Source organism: Phoenix dactylifera, chromosome 5, assembly GCF_051530095.1.
Source record: "Phoenix dactylifera cultivar Ajwa chromosome 5, Ajwa_hap1_PhDact_Kaust_v1.1, whole genome shotgun sequence".
NCBI lineage: Eukaryota > Viridiplantae > Streptophyta > Magnoliopsida > Arecales > Arecaceae > Phoenix > Phoenix dactylifera.
Window position 1 is genome coordinate 39,915,666 of NC_143194.1, and position 14,711 is coordinate 39,930,376.

The 14,711-nt window shown below is 37.8% G+C and overlaps 2 protein-coding genes across 2 annotated transcripts; one reads left to right on the forward strand and one right to left on the reverse strand.

The window, feature by feature from the left end:
- Nucleotides 1-2,114: 2,114 nt before the first annotated feature.
- Nucleotides 2,115-10,592, reverse strand: LOC103708761 (ribosome biogenesis regulatory protein (RRS1) family protein). The gene is made up of 8 exons (XM_008793832.5): nt 10,376-10,592; nt 9,540-9,690; nt 7,701-7,752; nt 7,431-7,559; nt 3,842-3,959; nt 3,048-3,234; nt 2,830-2,943; nt 2,115-2,521 (listed from the first exon to the last, which is right to left on the reverse strand). The coding sequence occupies exons 1-8, from the start codon at nt 10,459-10,461 to the stop codon at nt 2,390-2,392; spliced, it is 969 nt and encodes a 322-aa protein (XP_008792054.3). The 5' UTR covers nt 10,462-10,592; the 3' UTR covers nt 2,115-2,389.
- Nucleotides 10,593-13,576: 2,984 nt separating this feature from the next.
- Nucleotides 13,577-14,502, forward strand: LOC103708760 (EG45-like domain containing protein). The gene is made up of 3 exons (XM_008793831.6): nt 13,577-13,741; nt 13,889-14,168; nt 14,276-14,502. The coding sequence occupies exons 1-3, from the start codon at nt 13,612-13,614 to the stop codon at nt 14,280-14,282; spliced, it is 417 nt and encodes a 138-aa protein (XP_008792053.4). The 5' UTR covers nt 13,577-13,611; the 3' UTR covers nt 14,283-14,502.
- Nucleotides 14,503-14,711: the final 209 nt, after the last annotated feature.

Below are 14,711 nucleotides of genomic sequence, written 5' to 3' on the forward strand. Positions count from 1 at the left end.
TAAAATTAAAAAATTAAAAAAAAGCTTGATTCGCTCTAATATTTCGAAAGTGTTTTTTTGAAAGGCAACGTTCTTCAAAAAAAGTCAAAATTTTTGTGAAAAAAATACTTCACAAAAAAAAAAATTAAAATATTTAAAATAACTAAAATTTAAAAGATAAAAAATTTATTTTTTACAAAAAATAAAACTCTAATAAAATATATTTTTTATTTTAATTTCTTTTGGGTACAACTTAGTTTAATTGCTCGAGCTTCGCCGCACAACTTGCTGCTCGCCTTGTAACAATTAGTAATTCAACCTTAGCATCTAAGACAGACACTGTAGATGTCGGGGCATGGCTATAAATGCAGAATGTATGAAATTAATATATACCATAAAAAAACATTTTCTCCTCATTTGGATAATCTTCCGCTCCTCGCTGACAAGCTCAGAGATGCTTCGCGAATCCCAAACCACAAATTATTGGGCAGTTGATATTTGTGTGGCAAAATCCAATCACGTACTCATGAATCCGAGAGAGGCCAAGACATCTCATCCTCTGAAGAATACCATAAAATGGGATCCTAGTCCTTGTAGATCTCTACTACAGGTCAGACCATTACTGCTCGTTTCGTTTCTCTAATTCAGATGGTCTTTCTTCCCCCTCTAGTACGGGAATCGAGCTTGGCTACCTCGGAGTTTGCAATTTTCTAACCCAAACGACTATGCGGACAATTAGAAAATAGAAGATATTAGGGCCACAGCCCTCTCCTCTCTATTTTTCCCGCTCTGCCCTCCTTTCCCCAAGCTCTTCTCTGCGTACAGGAAATAAAATTTCTTGTAAATCTGCAACTTGAGTTGCATTATGTTCCTCAAAAGGTCACCACCAGCAAATCTCGCTAAGTTGCAAGGGTCCAAAAAAAAAGTAAGCGGCAAGTTTCTAATCCGCTCAAACTTCTGGACCCGGCAATCAAATCTGAGCTTATACCAAGGCTGGGTGGGTGGGCAAAAGGATGGGTTTTCGCGTAAGGCGGAGGACGTTTGGACCATGTCAAACCCATAGCAATACAAAGCGCCAACTTCAGTTTCCCAGGTCTACCACAAAGTCATTTTCAGAACCAGGAATGATCAAGATATGTTGATGATCAACAGTTTCCGCCGTTATTCGGGCATTGACGCATGGTATCCCGACGAATGTGATCAAATGACGTCTAAGTTGTTTCCCAGACAGGGCTAATCTTGGCAGCTAAATCTTAGGTTTGGATGGAATCTTAGTCAGCCCTCCAATAGTTGGAAAAAGGTTCGACGATTGTAATTATTAGAGTATCCGGCTGGTAGTCAGCCCAAATTCAACAAGGTAGTTGTCATACCCCAAGAGGGGAGGTTTGGTAGTCAGCCCGCATTCAAGGTAGTTGCTATCCCCCCTAGAGGCGAGGTTTGGTAGGTGAGCCAATGTCCCAGTAGGTGGCTTATGGACGGCAGACCAGAAAGCAGCCGCAAGTTTCATCGTAATGGTCCAATGATAGAGCTGAAAGCGGGAGAAATTATATCCAATCGTATCGATTTTTATATCCGATTCGAATCAAATTAATATTTAGATAAAAAAAATATATAAATATATTTAATATCTAATACATATTTATTTATAATAAATATAAATAAAATATAAATATGAATATGAATATATCAATATCCAATCTATTTTCATCTCCATCCGACTGACTACCAAACAAACTAGAGAGCTTAAGTTCAGGCACAGCCAGCATCCAATTTGAAAATCTCCACAAGTCTCCAATTTGAAAATCTCCACAAGTCTCCATTCTCTTCTAAAGCATTAGATCATAACTTCACCTTTGAAGTGACTACAAGATTTGCATGCCGACCCATACCAAGTCATCGACATATCCGGCATTCACCTTCGACCTGAATACAAGATTGGCATGCCAATCCAAACCACGGGACATATCTGACCATCTTGATCCCCAACGGACAGGCCCAACAGCATATATGATTTTAGACACACAAATGACACACACGGACCGAAGACGCATCTACACGATCATTTTATATGAAATCATCAGATAGCATATATGATATACAAAGTAGACACCAAGATTTTTGAAGTCTAGGCAATATTTTAAGAATAGAATAATCCTACCTTCAGGCATCTTAAGGATTAATAACAGAAGTTAAATATACAAGTTGTGTGACGCTCATCAAAAAGAAAACCAAGCATTAACTGCATCTCGGAGAACAGGAAGCTAATGTAATTTGCTTGATAAAGACACAAATGAAGTAAACAAAAAGAACATGATATTGCTTAGCAAAAGGTATCGGAACATTTGGAAAACCTGAAGCTTCCTCATGAAACCCTAATAACCACGCTAGCTTCATATAACAGCACCACTATCTAATTCTTCTTCTTTGATGATTTTTTGAGAGATTTCTTCTTTGGTTTCAATTTATTTGACGTATTAAACACCTCCCGATCCTTTTCCTTCTTGCGTTGCCTCTCTTTCTTCACATTGAACATTGTAACCGCCTGTTCGCATGAGGTTGCATAAAGAATAAGAAATATATTTAAGTAACAAGCAGAAATTGAGTAAAACCACAAAAATTAACAGAGTTTGTTTAACAAGTTTTATTAAAAATGAATGAGTTGGATAAAAATGATTGTTTGGTTGTTTTCCACAAAACCTGTTTTGCCTAAACTGACAATGCAAAACCTGAAAAGTGAGTTCATCAAAACATGTATCCTATTTTTCGTAAAACCCTTTTTAAATCTGTTTGCTAAAATTCACAGGCAAACAATAAGCACCTAAGGTTCAATGTGCAAATTAGAAATCTTACCTTGTTGACATCAAGTATGTCATGAGAGCTTTTAGCCATCAGCTGATTAAGAATTTTCTCCGTTTGCTGCTTTTCTTGGGTGCCCATTCCCTTTCCTTCTACCACAGGGAGGAACTAGACAAAAGAAAAGCAATTGAAAAACACCATCTAGATCTCATGTCACAATAAAAGGCATGTTTAAGCAGATACAACATAAGAGTTCGTATTTGCGTACAAACCTTTCGAAACTTCCCGGTATGCTTGGGAGCTTTCTCGCCTGGCAGCTTTTTGTCAAATTTCCCGCCACTTGCTGTTGCTGTTGCTGCCATCCCAGCTACATTTTCAAGCTCCTCTTTACTAGCTTTCTTTGGAGCTTCTTTCTGGCTTCCTGTGATGGGCAATGCTGTTGCAGCGAGTTGGACATGACTGCATGGGAAATTTCAACCATATGTAAGATTAAAAGTCTAAACATCAAAAAGACAGCCAACCGGGTGTTATGTTAAATAGAAAATTTATCATTACAAGTTTAACAGCACACGAGGAAAAAAAAAAAAAAAAGGTAAGCATGATAGCACAATTAAGAATAAGAAGAACGATAAGCTACTATCTACCACAGCTTACTGATCCTTAAATACAGCAATAAAGTTGCAGATAAGTTGTCATCCAATACCCTGGAGGGCAACTTGACAAAGTTGAATACTCAGAATTCAGAAAATATAATGCCTAATAATATTTAAGTGATTATGTTACAACATTAAGTGAACCCAGTAAACAACAAACAGCAAGAGACTTGAAAGAAGATAGGCATGTTAGCTATAATGAAAGCATGTGTATTTTCCGGGGAGATGTCACTTGATGGGGGCATTGCCAGAACTGTGGCACAAATATATACAGATAAAACAGTAAGTTCTTTACAGATTATATAGTAACCAAAGGGAAAAGACAGAGTGTTGGCAGGAAATCTAAACACTTAGACTTCATAACTAAAAATGGTGCATAATAAATTTCAAGAGAAGACAAAATGGAAAACAACCTTGGCAAAGCACCAGCTTTCATGGCCTGCTTTAGATTCTGCAGCCGGTTCTTTTCTTGCTTCTCAACTCGTTTCTTCTTCTCAACCTTCCTTTGGGCAAAAGGATCCTCCCCTGGCTCTGTAAGAACAGAACTATCGATATAGGACAACTAAACTATATAATTATCCACAATTTCAAAGAACATCAATCTACCAAACAAACAACAAATTTAACTTTCAGCCACTATATGCACTCTCCTAGATATTCAACTACATATAAGAAAGCACAAAAATCCAATTTAAGAGAAACACAGAGTCACAAACTTAAATTATTTTAATACATGATAACAATTATCATGGAATTAAAAAGCTTCAAAATATTGCTTATATGGAAGCCAAAATAACTTCAGTTGATAATACTAGATCATTTACCAATAAATTGGAAATGCAAAAAAAAAAAAAAAAAAATACAAATCTACAATGACAGCCTACGTGCTCTAAAGTCCACAATATTCTGTGTCAAGCAACTTGCCAACGTTACTGATAGTATAATCTTGCTCATTAAGATTATGGGACTGTAACTTTGAATGGCCATGATCATGTTCTGGAAGCAACCAATGCACAAGGCAGTGCAGCCTTTCAGGCAAGGTTGACAACTCCAGGCAATCTCATTAAGGTCTACAGGGCAGTGCCATAATTTCAGCTGGGCCTAAAATGAACACATGATTTCAGAAGAAAATGATTATTACAGATATAAAAAGGGGTAAAAAAGCAAGAAAAATAGGTAAGCCAGGGCTTAATGATTAACAATTATAGAATATCAGATTGACAAGAGGGGTGTGATGATGGTGTTGTAAATCTAAGAATGGCTCCTGGACATGGACAAGTACTGATGTAAGGTTATATGCTTCGAATAGTTTAAGCTTACAGAGAGCTAAAATAAATTATTGCAGATATTAGATTCTTAGATGAAGCTATAAATTAATATAATCCATTTTCCCATCTGTTCTATTAACAAACTAAATCTAAGAAAAAACATTTCAGCCTACCACTTTCAATTGCTTGGTGCAAATTTAAAAAGGCAGGTTCATCAAGTATAAAAGTTCTACTAAATTTAAAAAGGCAAGACATATCCCACCAATTGAAAGAAGCACAATATTTGTATTTATCTTTATAATTTAGTTGGCTACAAATTGTTTTATGATAGAGAAGTCATATAAGCTGATCCCTGCTAGCATATCAGTCAACTAATAACTAAATAAAAAAAAGGCAAGACATATCCCACCAATTGAAAGAAGCAAAAAAATTGTATTTATCTTTATAATTTAGTTGGGTACAAATTGTTTTATGATAAAAGAGGCAGATAGAAGTCATATAAGCTGATCCCTGCTAGCATATCGGTCAAGTAATGAAGTTTGAAAGCTGTTTACCAAATCATTTCTAACATAAAGATGATTGTGTTATTAAAAATAGATTGATCAGAAATAACAGACAAAGATTCCCTTCATAAAGATTATTTGAGAGCTAGTTCTTAATTCATAAACCATAAAGCTTTAATAAGCCAGACATTTTCCAACTTGTTCTAACTCATAGAACCATATGTAGGATAGACCAAAAGGCTTTGAGCACAAGTATGAAGGAATGAGTTTCAAAGGGCACATAAGCTATCAAGCAGCACAATACGTTGACACCAGATTGCACCAATTGTTTGATCAGAACAATCACTTCATTAACCATAAATATGGTGCTTAATAAGGAATAAAATCTGTGTCTATGTAGAAATCCTCAAATCACTTCCCCACTTAGTGGTATTACTGCTGCAGTTGCAGGTAATATCTAATCTAAAAGCATGATCCATGTATGTTGAAACCAAGTTCCAAGGGTAAGTAATCAAATTGTATTTTTCTATACAAATGAGAGAAGTACTCAGACACATTCAACCTTGTTAGATTGAATTTCAATGTTACAGGTCGGCTACTTGTGATATGTCAAACCAATTTTTCTTAACTCAAAAACTACAATGCTTTCACAATCCTATTCGAAGCAGGAAAATGAGCACTTCAACGGTGTAGCAGAGATGTCACTTTGTTGCAACTTCAACCTACCTAACAACCTTAATTTTATATTGGGTTTAAAGAAAATCTTAACTAAAAGATTCTAGATTGCAGCTCAAAGTTGATGAGGACGGTAATGTTCTTGGCCCAAAGGGTGCCTCACTTGAACCCAAGAAAACAAATTGATTTGTGTTTATTTAGAGATTTGCAAAAATCAAATGCCAGTGAAGAGGTATTTTTGATATTGTTGATGTCAAACTGAGTTAGGACAGTTACAAGAATATTTTGAAATGTGAATAGGCCATCACTTTAACACAAGAAAACAAATTAATTGGTGTTTGTTTAGAGGTTTTGAAAATTAAATGACAATGAACAGGCATTTTTGATATTACTGATGTCAATCTAAGGTAGGGGCAGCTGCAAGAATAATTTGAGTTGTGAATTCTACAGGTCAATCAATCCCATCAATGGTAGAGGATAAGAGACACAATACAGAAGAACAGATATCACCACAATGATCCAAGATGTGATAAAAGAATGGTCTTGCATTTACTAAAATAAAGAAAGTGATTATGGTAATGGTCATTTAGTTGGAGAAGCATAATCAGATGAGCTTCAAGCCCAAATAAAACAAACCAGTTTATTTAATCAAATAAAATTCATACAAACAAATATTCTGAATAAGAACCAGGATTAAGTGTGCCATTTTTTGGACAGCAAACAATAAAAATTCAACCTATAATTCCATTCAAAACATGTCAAACGGCATTTACATTCCCTTTCATCAAAAAGAAGAATTGCCATAGCTCCTATACTGCATGATCACAACATTAAACATAGATTTCTCAATAGTAATGTTTATCAGATTATACAATTTGCTTGTTGCTTTTAGAAATTTACTATGACCCTGTACGCTCTTTATTTTAATACTATCTCATTCATCGAAAAGTATTGTAGGCACACAAGATAGAAACCCTGGTAGACCTTAAAACATCTTCTGAGATTCAAATGGCATGTAAGTATCAAAAAAAAGACTATTTAGAACATGCATGCTCCTCATTTTAGAATAAAGGATCATCGTATTGTCACCTGCAACTCAATACAAGACTGCAAGTTAGGTTGCTGTAGATGCATAGATTAAAATTTCAATAGTGCGGCAAACTTTCGTAAAATTTTCATTATATTATGCAAAATCATATGATAACCTAAAAAAGAAGACAGCTGCAATTGAGAACTATCCCAGCAATATCAATGATCACCCTACAATGAGGTTGGGTAGCATTGCAAAGAACACAGCTGACATGCAGAGTTTAATAGATAACTTGAAAAAACTGTTATTTTTAACATTATCATCTCATGCCAATGGTTTGTCTCTCTTATTTTGCCAATCAGCATGATGAATCAATCTCTGTTTCTTTTTTCTTCTTCAAAACATCAATTAAATTAGCTTTGTAGGCATGATGGCTGCTTTTCTTTTGCTAATCAAAAATTCTATTATGGAATGTCAAATGTTCATTATGAATATGCAAAGAAGATTTAACAAGATAAACCACTACCATCCGTCAATTTGGCCTCAATTATTGGTACATCTTTGTCATCATTCACACGATCATAGCCATGGCGCCGCTTCCAAGCACCCGTTTGTTCGTCAAATACGCGCTTGTCTTTTTTGCGATTCTTTATACCTGCAATTGCATTTAAGCAATATCATCAAGCATGTTGGAGCAGAAAACAGATGGAATTTCTCCCCTGAGGAAAGGGGCTGGGAAAGCATTTCATTAGCACCTAACTCCATCACAGAACATTAAAGGCACAGGAACACTAACCTTTTGCTTTGGCAAACAGTTCCCATTTTGTGGGAGGCTTAGGCTTTGGCAGCTGAAAAAGCAACATAAAGTTTAATTAATGCTGTATGCACCCATTCAGGACAATAGCAAAAATAGAGTTCTGAACTGGAAATTACTGCATAAAGGTGCAAAATTGGGAAGACACCAATATTCAATTCACTTCAAACAGGGGTTCAGTATGCTTGAAACAAAATGTAATCAAGACATTTGTCAGTCATGGATAAGCAAAGGAGCTCTTTTAAAATATTAACTAGCTAGGTATCTCTAATATCACAAAAGGTCATTCTTCATAGCTATTCAACTATCACATGCAGTAATGAAGAGAAATTCATGTCGTTCTCTAAGAGGGATCCATGGTACACTTCACTAAATAACTGGAAGTAATAATTTAAAGAGGGACGTAGTTTAATCAACTTGGACCTGACATTAGCCATAGTTGCCGAATGAAAAAATGAATTGATCAAATTGAAGTAAAGTCAATTCCAAGGCAGAAGACTGGGGGGGGGGGGGAGTTGCGGTTAGAGATAATAGTCAATGATTCCTAACCAACAATTTGGGCTCAAAATGCGATTATGGATTAAATTCCCTTAACTTAATTTTTAAAAATAATTGTGTGAAAAATCAAAAGTATGTTTATTAGGATACAAGCCTCCTGAAATAACAAATATGACAACATTTGCAGGACTCAGCCTTTTTAGAAAACAGAAATAGACGGGATTATGCTTGAGATAACAAAATTTGAATGGTATGTGCCATTCAGGAAGATAGAATGACATATCTATCAACAAAACAACAAGTAGAGAGGGGAAAAACTCACACAAGACAGGACACTTGAGCAGTGAAAAAGACCAGGACTTCTCTGGTTACTTATATCCTATATACGGAACTTTATCCTGGGTCACAACTACAGGACCTGAGTTTTGATTTATTAATAGAGCTTCTCCTTGAACCCATTAATTTTTTTTCAATTTACTTAAGAAAATAATGATCAACCAGCATCTAATTACTATTACTAATAACTGCTTGTCAAAGTAGGGCTGGATGAACCTGGTTCAGAGAGAGTCCTATGGTGCAGGTTAAAGGGTGAAGACAGAGATGCAGAGATCAAAGAAGATTTAGGGAGGACACTAGAGTACCTTAATAAGCTCGATATACTTGTGTTAGACATTTGACACAGATTACCAACATTAATGTATAATTTAATTGCATAGTGAACTTACAAGCAAAATTTGCAGAGAGCATACAAGAAATTAAATATCAATAATACTAAGTAACATTGAAATTTCAAAGCTTTCATATTGGCAGGTTAATGCATTTAGCAGTGTAATGGAATCCAAGGAAGAAAGCTGTGAAAGAAAAATTATTGAAAAGAACTACCATGGAGAAGATGATCTGACTAAGAAGTATGGTTGATGTAGGATCCACAAAAGCAGCCACAAATTAATGGCATGAATTCTTGCTTCATAACATTTTTTACATCTATAATGCAGTACCCATGTTTCAGCTAAATGATATTTTCCAAACATATGGCTTTAAGAGCTATTTTTTGTCTTAAAACAAAGGACACTGCCTATCAAAATGATAGTGCGAATTTTATGCATATCATTTGCATATCAAGTACAAGGTGAAACACAAAGACACACACAGACAGAAAAAAAAAGGTATTCGGGCTGTAAACGATAAACAAAGCCAGTGCTGTAGGATCTGGTCCAAACACAATTTACTGAAACTCCAAGACAATTAGAGTTGCTAGACAACGTACTAACAAAGAATATGAAGAAGAAAGTAATTCAAATGAACCATCAGATCAAAGCTTACATGCTTCTCTCTAGGAAGCCTGGTAGTGGGCTGCGGCAGGTGAACGATGGGACCATCTGGGTCTTCAGTGGAAGGTAAGCTAAAGAGAGCATTAGCGATTGCTTGTACCAGCTCTGTCCCTTTCTGCAGGCACTCTTTTACCAGGTCTTCCCTGAAATATGATGCAAAAAAAAACATCAAGTTCAGGTTTACCTCATGCTGCTTAAAACCCTTGGAAGGGTTTTGGGCGAATAAACACAAACCTATCAAGAAAACAATTATTTGTGACAACTATTACGCAGAAGAAACGAATTTAAAGGGATATATCGAGGAAATCGAGCAAATTATGTCCGAAAAGATCGTGAAAAATAGGTAGAAAGATCGGATTTCGATAGGACAAAAGTTAACATCTATAAAACTGGTGGAGGGAATGTAATGGAAATAGGGCCCGAGCCCCAGGGAAATCATAGAAGCAATCTTAACATTTTACTTAGCCCTATGGGTTAATATCTTGCCTCTAGAGGAGTCTTGGGAGGGTTTAAGGGTAACCTAATTATTTTCCCCCGAAAGATTAGGTCTTCAAAAGAGGAGGAGGAGGAGGAGGAAGAAGAAGCAGCCCCAAACCCTAAAAACTGAGTCGAGAATGTAGAAGTTTTAGGTCAAAATCATGACTTTCGAGGTTCTTGGGAGGGTTTTAGGGGTCTCAGAAACCAATCGTAAATCAATTTCTCGGTTTTTGGTTCGAGAATATTGCACCAAGACATTATATCAGAGAAGACCTTAAAAGGAACAAAAAAAAAGTCGGAAAGATTGAAATTTGAGAGGAGACAAAAGAAAAAGAAGAGGAACGAACAAACCTGGCAGAGGGGATGGACTGGAAATGATGCGACGGATCAAAAGCCATGAGGTTTCCCAAATCGATTTGGTATGTTTCCGCCCCCATCTCTCTCTTCACCCCTCTCTTTCTCACGCTCTTCTCTATCCCGGCGGTAGTCGACGACTGAGACGACGGAAGAGAAACAGACGCAAGGGTAGAGGCTAAAAGAAGACACCGCCAACCGCTAGCCGAAGTTTTTAGGGCTCTTTTCTAACGAGCCGGAATCGGATCTGCAAAAAGGCCCGGTTCATTGGATCGGGTTGACCCGGATCAGCTTCGGTGCGAGAGGGTGCGGATCCCGCCGAATGGGTTCCAACTAAACGGGACGCTCCTGTCATCGCTTAGGTCTTGTGTGAAAGACCAATCACGGCCTTTCACGTGCGACCTAACCAACTCTGAGATTGCATGATTTGTGATCTTTGACTCATCATTAATGTGTGTTGAACTTAGGACTGTCTGGAAGGGTGTCTCATATACGAGATAAATACCGGGCGCAGGTCGTCTTCTCCTCGAGAAAGATTCGACCACGGTGACTGAGTAGATCTGAGGTCGGAAGTGCTCTGTTGAGGATCGATTGTTGCTCCACGACATTCGCAGAGTACTGAGGAAGTGCGACTCCTACCAGGCTGCGGGAGACGAACGACGCTGCAGACTGGATTACTTCCTTTGCGACTCATCACTCTGAAAGTTTCACTTGGACATACCATGGGGTTGTGCCAATGCCTTTACGTTTTTTTTTTATGATTTTGTTGGCCGTATTCACACCCGTTGTGAGTCACTGATGTAAAAAAAAAAAAAATAAAATAATAAAAAAAATAATAAAAAAGAAGAAGAAGAAGAAGAAGAAGAAGAAAGAAAGATTGTATGATTTGTGATCCCACTTGATTGAGTATGATCGCACATCTTAAAGCGGGACTGAGAAGTTGCGCGCGTGTGAATGATGATGATTATTTCTCGCAATTGAAGGCTTAAAACCAGGTCCCACTTAATCCTCTAACGGAGGGCTCGTGGAAGAGACGGTGGCAGGGGAAGGTAGATGCAATCCGGGGTTATTAAGTATCCATCCCCCGTGCCAGCTGCGAAATTTGTTTTTTTAGTCCAATGGATTTTGGGGTGTCTTCGTAGCCATTTTAAACCCCTCAAAGTGTCGCCACAGAAACATATCATGTCGATCCATTCTCTAGTTTTGATATTTCATGTTCAAATTATTTTCTTGTTTTTATATATACTTAAATATTTTGTGCAAGTCAATGCAATTCTTAATATAAATAATCACCAGCCCGACATATTACTAGAAGATTGATGCAACTCAAGGAGATTGATATTATTTTTTTTTCCATGGCTTTCATTTCTAGGTATGTCACTACCTTTGGTCCGCTTACATATTGTGTATTATTAATATAAGAGGTCAAATCCGAATTAAAATTATTGGATTTGCATTCCCTCTTCGAATGTTTGTAACACATTAAAAGACTAGAATTTTTTAATCTTCTTGTGTTTTGATGCTTGTAAAGTTGTACCAAGTATGCCACAATATTGGATGATGCAAAAAAGAAAAGGAAACAATGGTTAAGTCTAACTAATAAATTAGAAGCTACATAAAAGTTTAAGATGATGAACATGAAACCTATTTTAAATGCATATACAAAATCTAGGAGGCATTTGATTAAGAAGAAAAAGACAAGAATGCAAAATTCTGGGAATGTGCTTTTATTTTTTGATAGCACGAAAATAGAAGTTAGTTATGATTTTACTTTTGAAACAACTTTGAGTCAAGAACTAGATTAGTAAAGCCTAATTTAGTATTTCATAAAAAAATATCTACATATTTTGTTTCATTCTTTTGTAAGATCCTAAGATAAGTTACATTTTGTAAGTATCTTTAAGTTATGATAGACAACTACTGTTGGAACATGCATGTACGTAATCAAGAATTTTCATACTTTATACCGACTTGACATCTCATATATAAATTAGCTAGCTAGGAGTCAATTTATTAGCAATTAAGGCGACATGACACAAATTTTGGTATATTTCTTGATAAATTCTGGTATACTTTGGTATAACACAACAAAATTTTTTTTCTTGGGAGTATAGAGATTTTTGTGCATAATTGGATAATATACTTGCAACCGCCCAACATCCTGCTAGCGGGACGTGCTGAGGAATTTCCAGCAAGTCATGCCATTCATATCCTGAGAGAGAAATTAGGCTGCAAACTTCATGACCAATATCTTGGCTACCCCCCTCGCTCCTTGTCTACGAGCACCGATTTTCCTTCCACAACGACGAATCCTGCCCATTGTAGCTTTCTTTGTTTGTCATGGTGATTATTCTCCCCCTCTTTTTTTTTTTGCTGCTAGACCGGATGGTTCATACAATACGTATACGGATGCACCCAATAAAATCGAAAAACAGAATATCACGAAGCTCCCGAGGCAGTTCTCCATCTTTCATCCATAGATGCTAGTGGAATGGTTAGCCACGTAGGTGACCGCCCAATCCACAGCCCCATTGGCTTCTCTAAACACATGTGCTTCGTCTGGACAATCCCTCCGTTCCTCACATCGTTCAAATATCGCAAAGCAAAGGATGACTACTAGCAGTAACCCTCGAGCTTTTTTGGATCCAGCTGATGACCGTGGAGCACGTATTTGCATCAAAAGATGGTGAAAGGTGGATGGTTAATAAGAGAACCTTGGTTAATACCATGTGAAAGAACTTGAAAGTCGACATGGCTGATTGGCATAGTGTTGTAACGCACTAGACATGGTAGAAGAATACCAGTCAATTCAGGAATCAGGATTGCGTACGTAGAAATATTAGAATCCGATAGCTTGCAGCGTCCATCGGAATAGATGGTATAGAAGTAATCATTTATGACTAGGATTGAGTAATATGGCCGATAAACTCCAGAGGAACGCATTTGCCAGGTTCATGATTCCCTGCAGTAGGTGAAGAATCGTGCTTGAGTAGATATGCTTACACCGTCAGCAACAAGCAGGGTTTTTTACACGCGAACCACTCGATCGGCAAGTCCCCGAAGAGCAAGCAACTTAAATAAAACCATTTGGGATTTGGAGTAGGACGCGCACTCAGAAAACAAGGAAAGCTCCTTGCTTAGAGGAAACTAATCCCGCGCGGGCACGCATGCGCAGAGTCTATAAATTAGCATGATGCAAGCGCCCCTGAAGCCAGCTCGGGCACCAAAATAAGATGGTCTTCTTGCCCTATCCCATGAGGCTTGCAGCGGTCGCAACGTTGCTCAGCTTAGAGCTACTCTACCAAGCATTCCTAGCTCGCTGCGACGTTGGCACCGCAGCGTCTTATGGCCCCCCTTATACTCGTGAGTAATCTGCCGACTACCTGCGATCATAACATGAAGAGAGATAGATGTATAAACCCGTAAATTGATTATCAGCAGCACAGCAGATAAGTTTGAGTTCGGACAGGCTTTGATCGTGATGTAATCTTCTTCTTTTCTTTGGTGTAGCTACGAGTTGTAATGGCTACAGCCAAGACCAGTTCCCTCCGAACAACATGTTTGCGGCCGTCTCCTGGGGGCTGTGGGACAACGGTGCTGCCTGCGGAAGGACGTACAGATTGAGATGCCTGAGCGGCATCGATCGGCCATGCAAGGGTGGAAACATCGTGGTGGTGGTGGTCGATAAGTGCGCGAGCAATCCGTGCCCTGCCAACCTCCTCTTGTCCAGAGAAGCTTTCGGAGCTGTTTCCCGCTTTACTGATGGAAAGATTAATGTCGAATACACGCAGTTTGTGCTCCATCTCGCTCCCAAACGCACGAGCATTGCTTCAAATTCCTGGTTATCCTCCATGCATGCCTATCTATCTGACCGCTCAATTTGCTATGTTTCCGCAGGATTTGAAGGAAGGAGAGCTGCCAGATCACGGCGTGGCATGCAACCACAAAGGAGCGCTCGAGATGTACTGCTGTATAGAAGAAACTGAAATCCTTTTTTTTTTTTTTTTTGTTTATCGTGAATAAGAGCAGACAAAGGCTGGACGAAAGCGTGTAATGCTACGCTGATAAAGGATTGTAAAAATACCTTTGCATAAATAAAGCATATAAAGGAAGTTGTACTCGTACTGACTCATTTAATCCTTCGCGTGCGTGCATGCAGCATCGATGCCCCCAGTGTGCAAGAAATCCTACCTGTACCTTCTAATTTCAGAAAAGTTATTATCTATATATGATTTGTTTGGGTTTTGGACAGGGACTAAAGGTTGAATTATATTTCAACAAGAACAATTGCATTGATGATCCCGACTCACGATGGGAAGAATGGTCCCATCCG

Excerpts from the sequence above, each read along its gene's own strand:
- LOC103708761 (XM_008793832.5), bottom strand. The coding sequence starts at position 10,461 with ATGGGGGCGGAAACATACCAAATCGATTTGGGAAACCTCATGGCTTTT. Across the intron at positions 9,691-10,375 it reads CAGTCCATCCCCTCTGCCAG|GGAAGACCTGGTAAAAGAGT; the intron begins GTTTGTTCGTTC and ends ATCATATTTCAG. Across the intron at positions 7,753-9,539 it reads GGCTTCCTAGAGAGAAGCAT|CTGCCAAAGCCTAAGCCTCC; the intron begins GTAAGCTTTGAT and ends TTGCTTTTTCAG.
- LOC103708760 (XM_008793831.6), top strand. The coding sequence starts at position 13,612 with ATGGTCTTCTTGCCCTATCCCATGAGGCTTGCAGCGGTCGCAACGTTG. Across the intron at positions 13,742-13,888 it reads TTATGGCCCCCCTTATACTC|CTACGAGTTGTAATGGCTAC; the intron begins GTGAGTAATCTG and ends TCTTTGGTGTAG.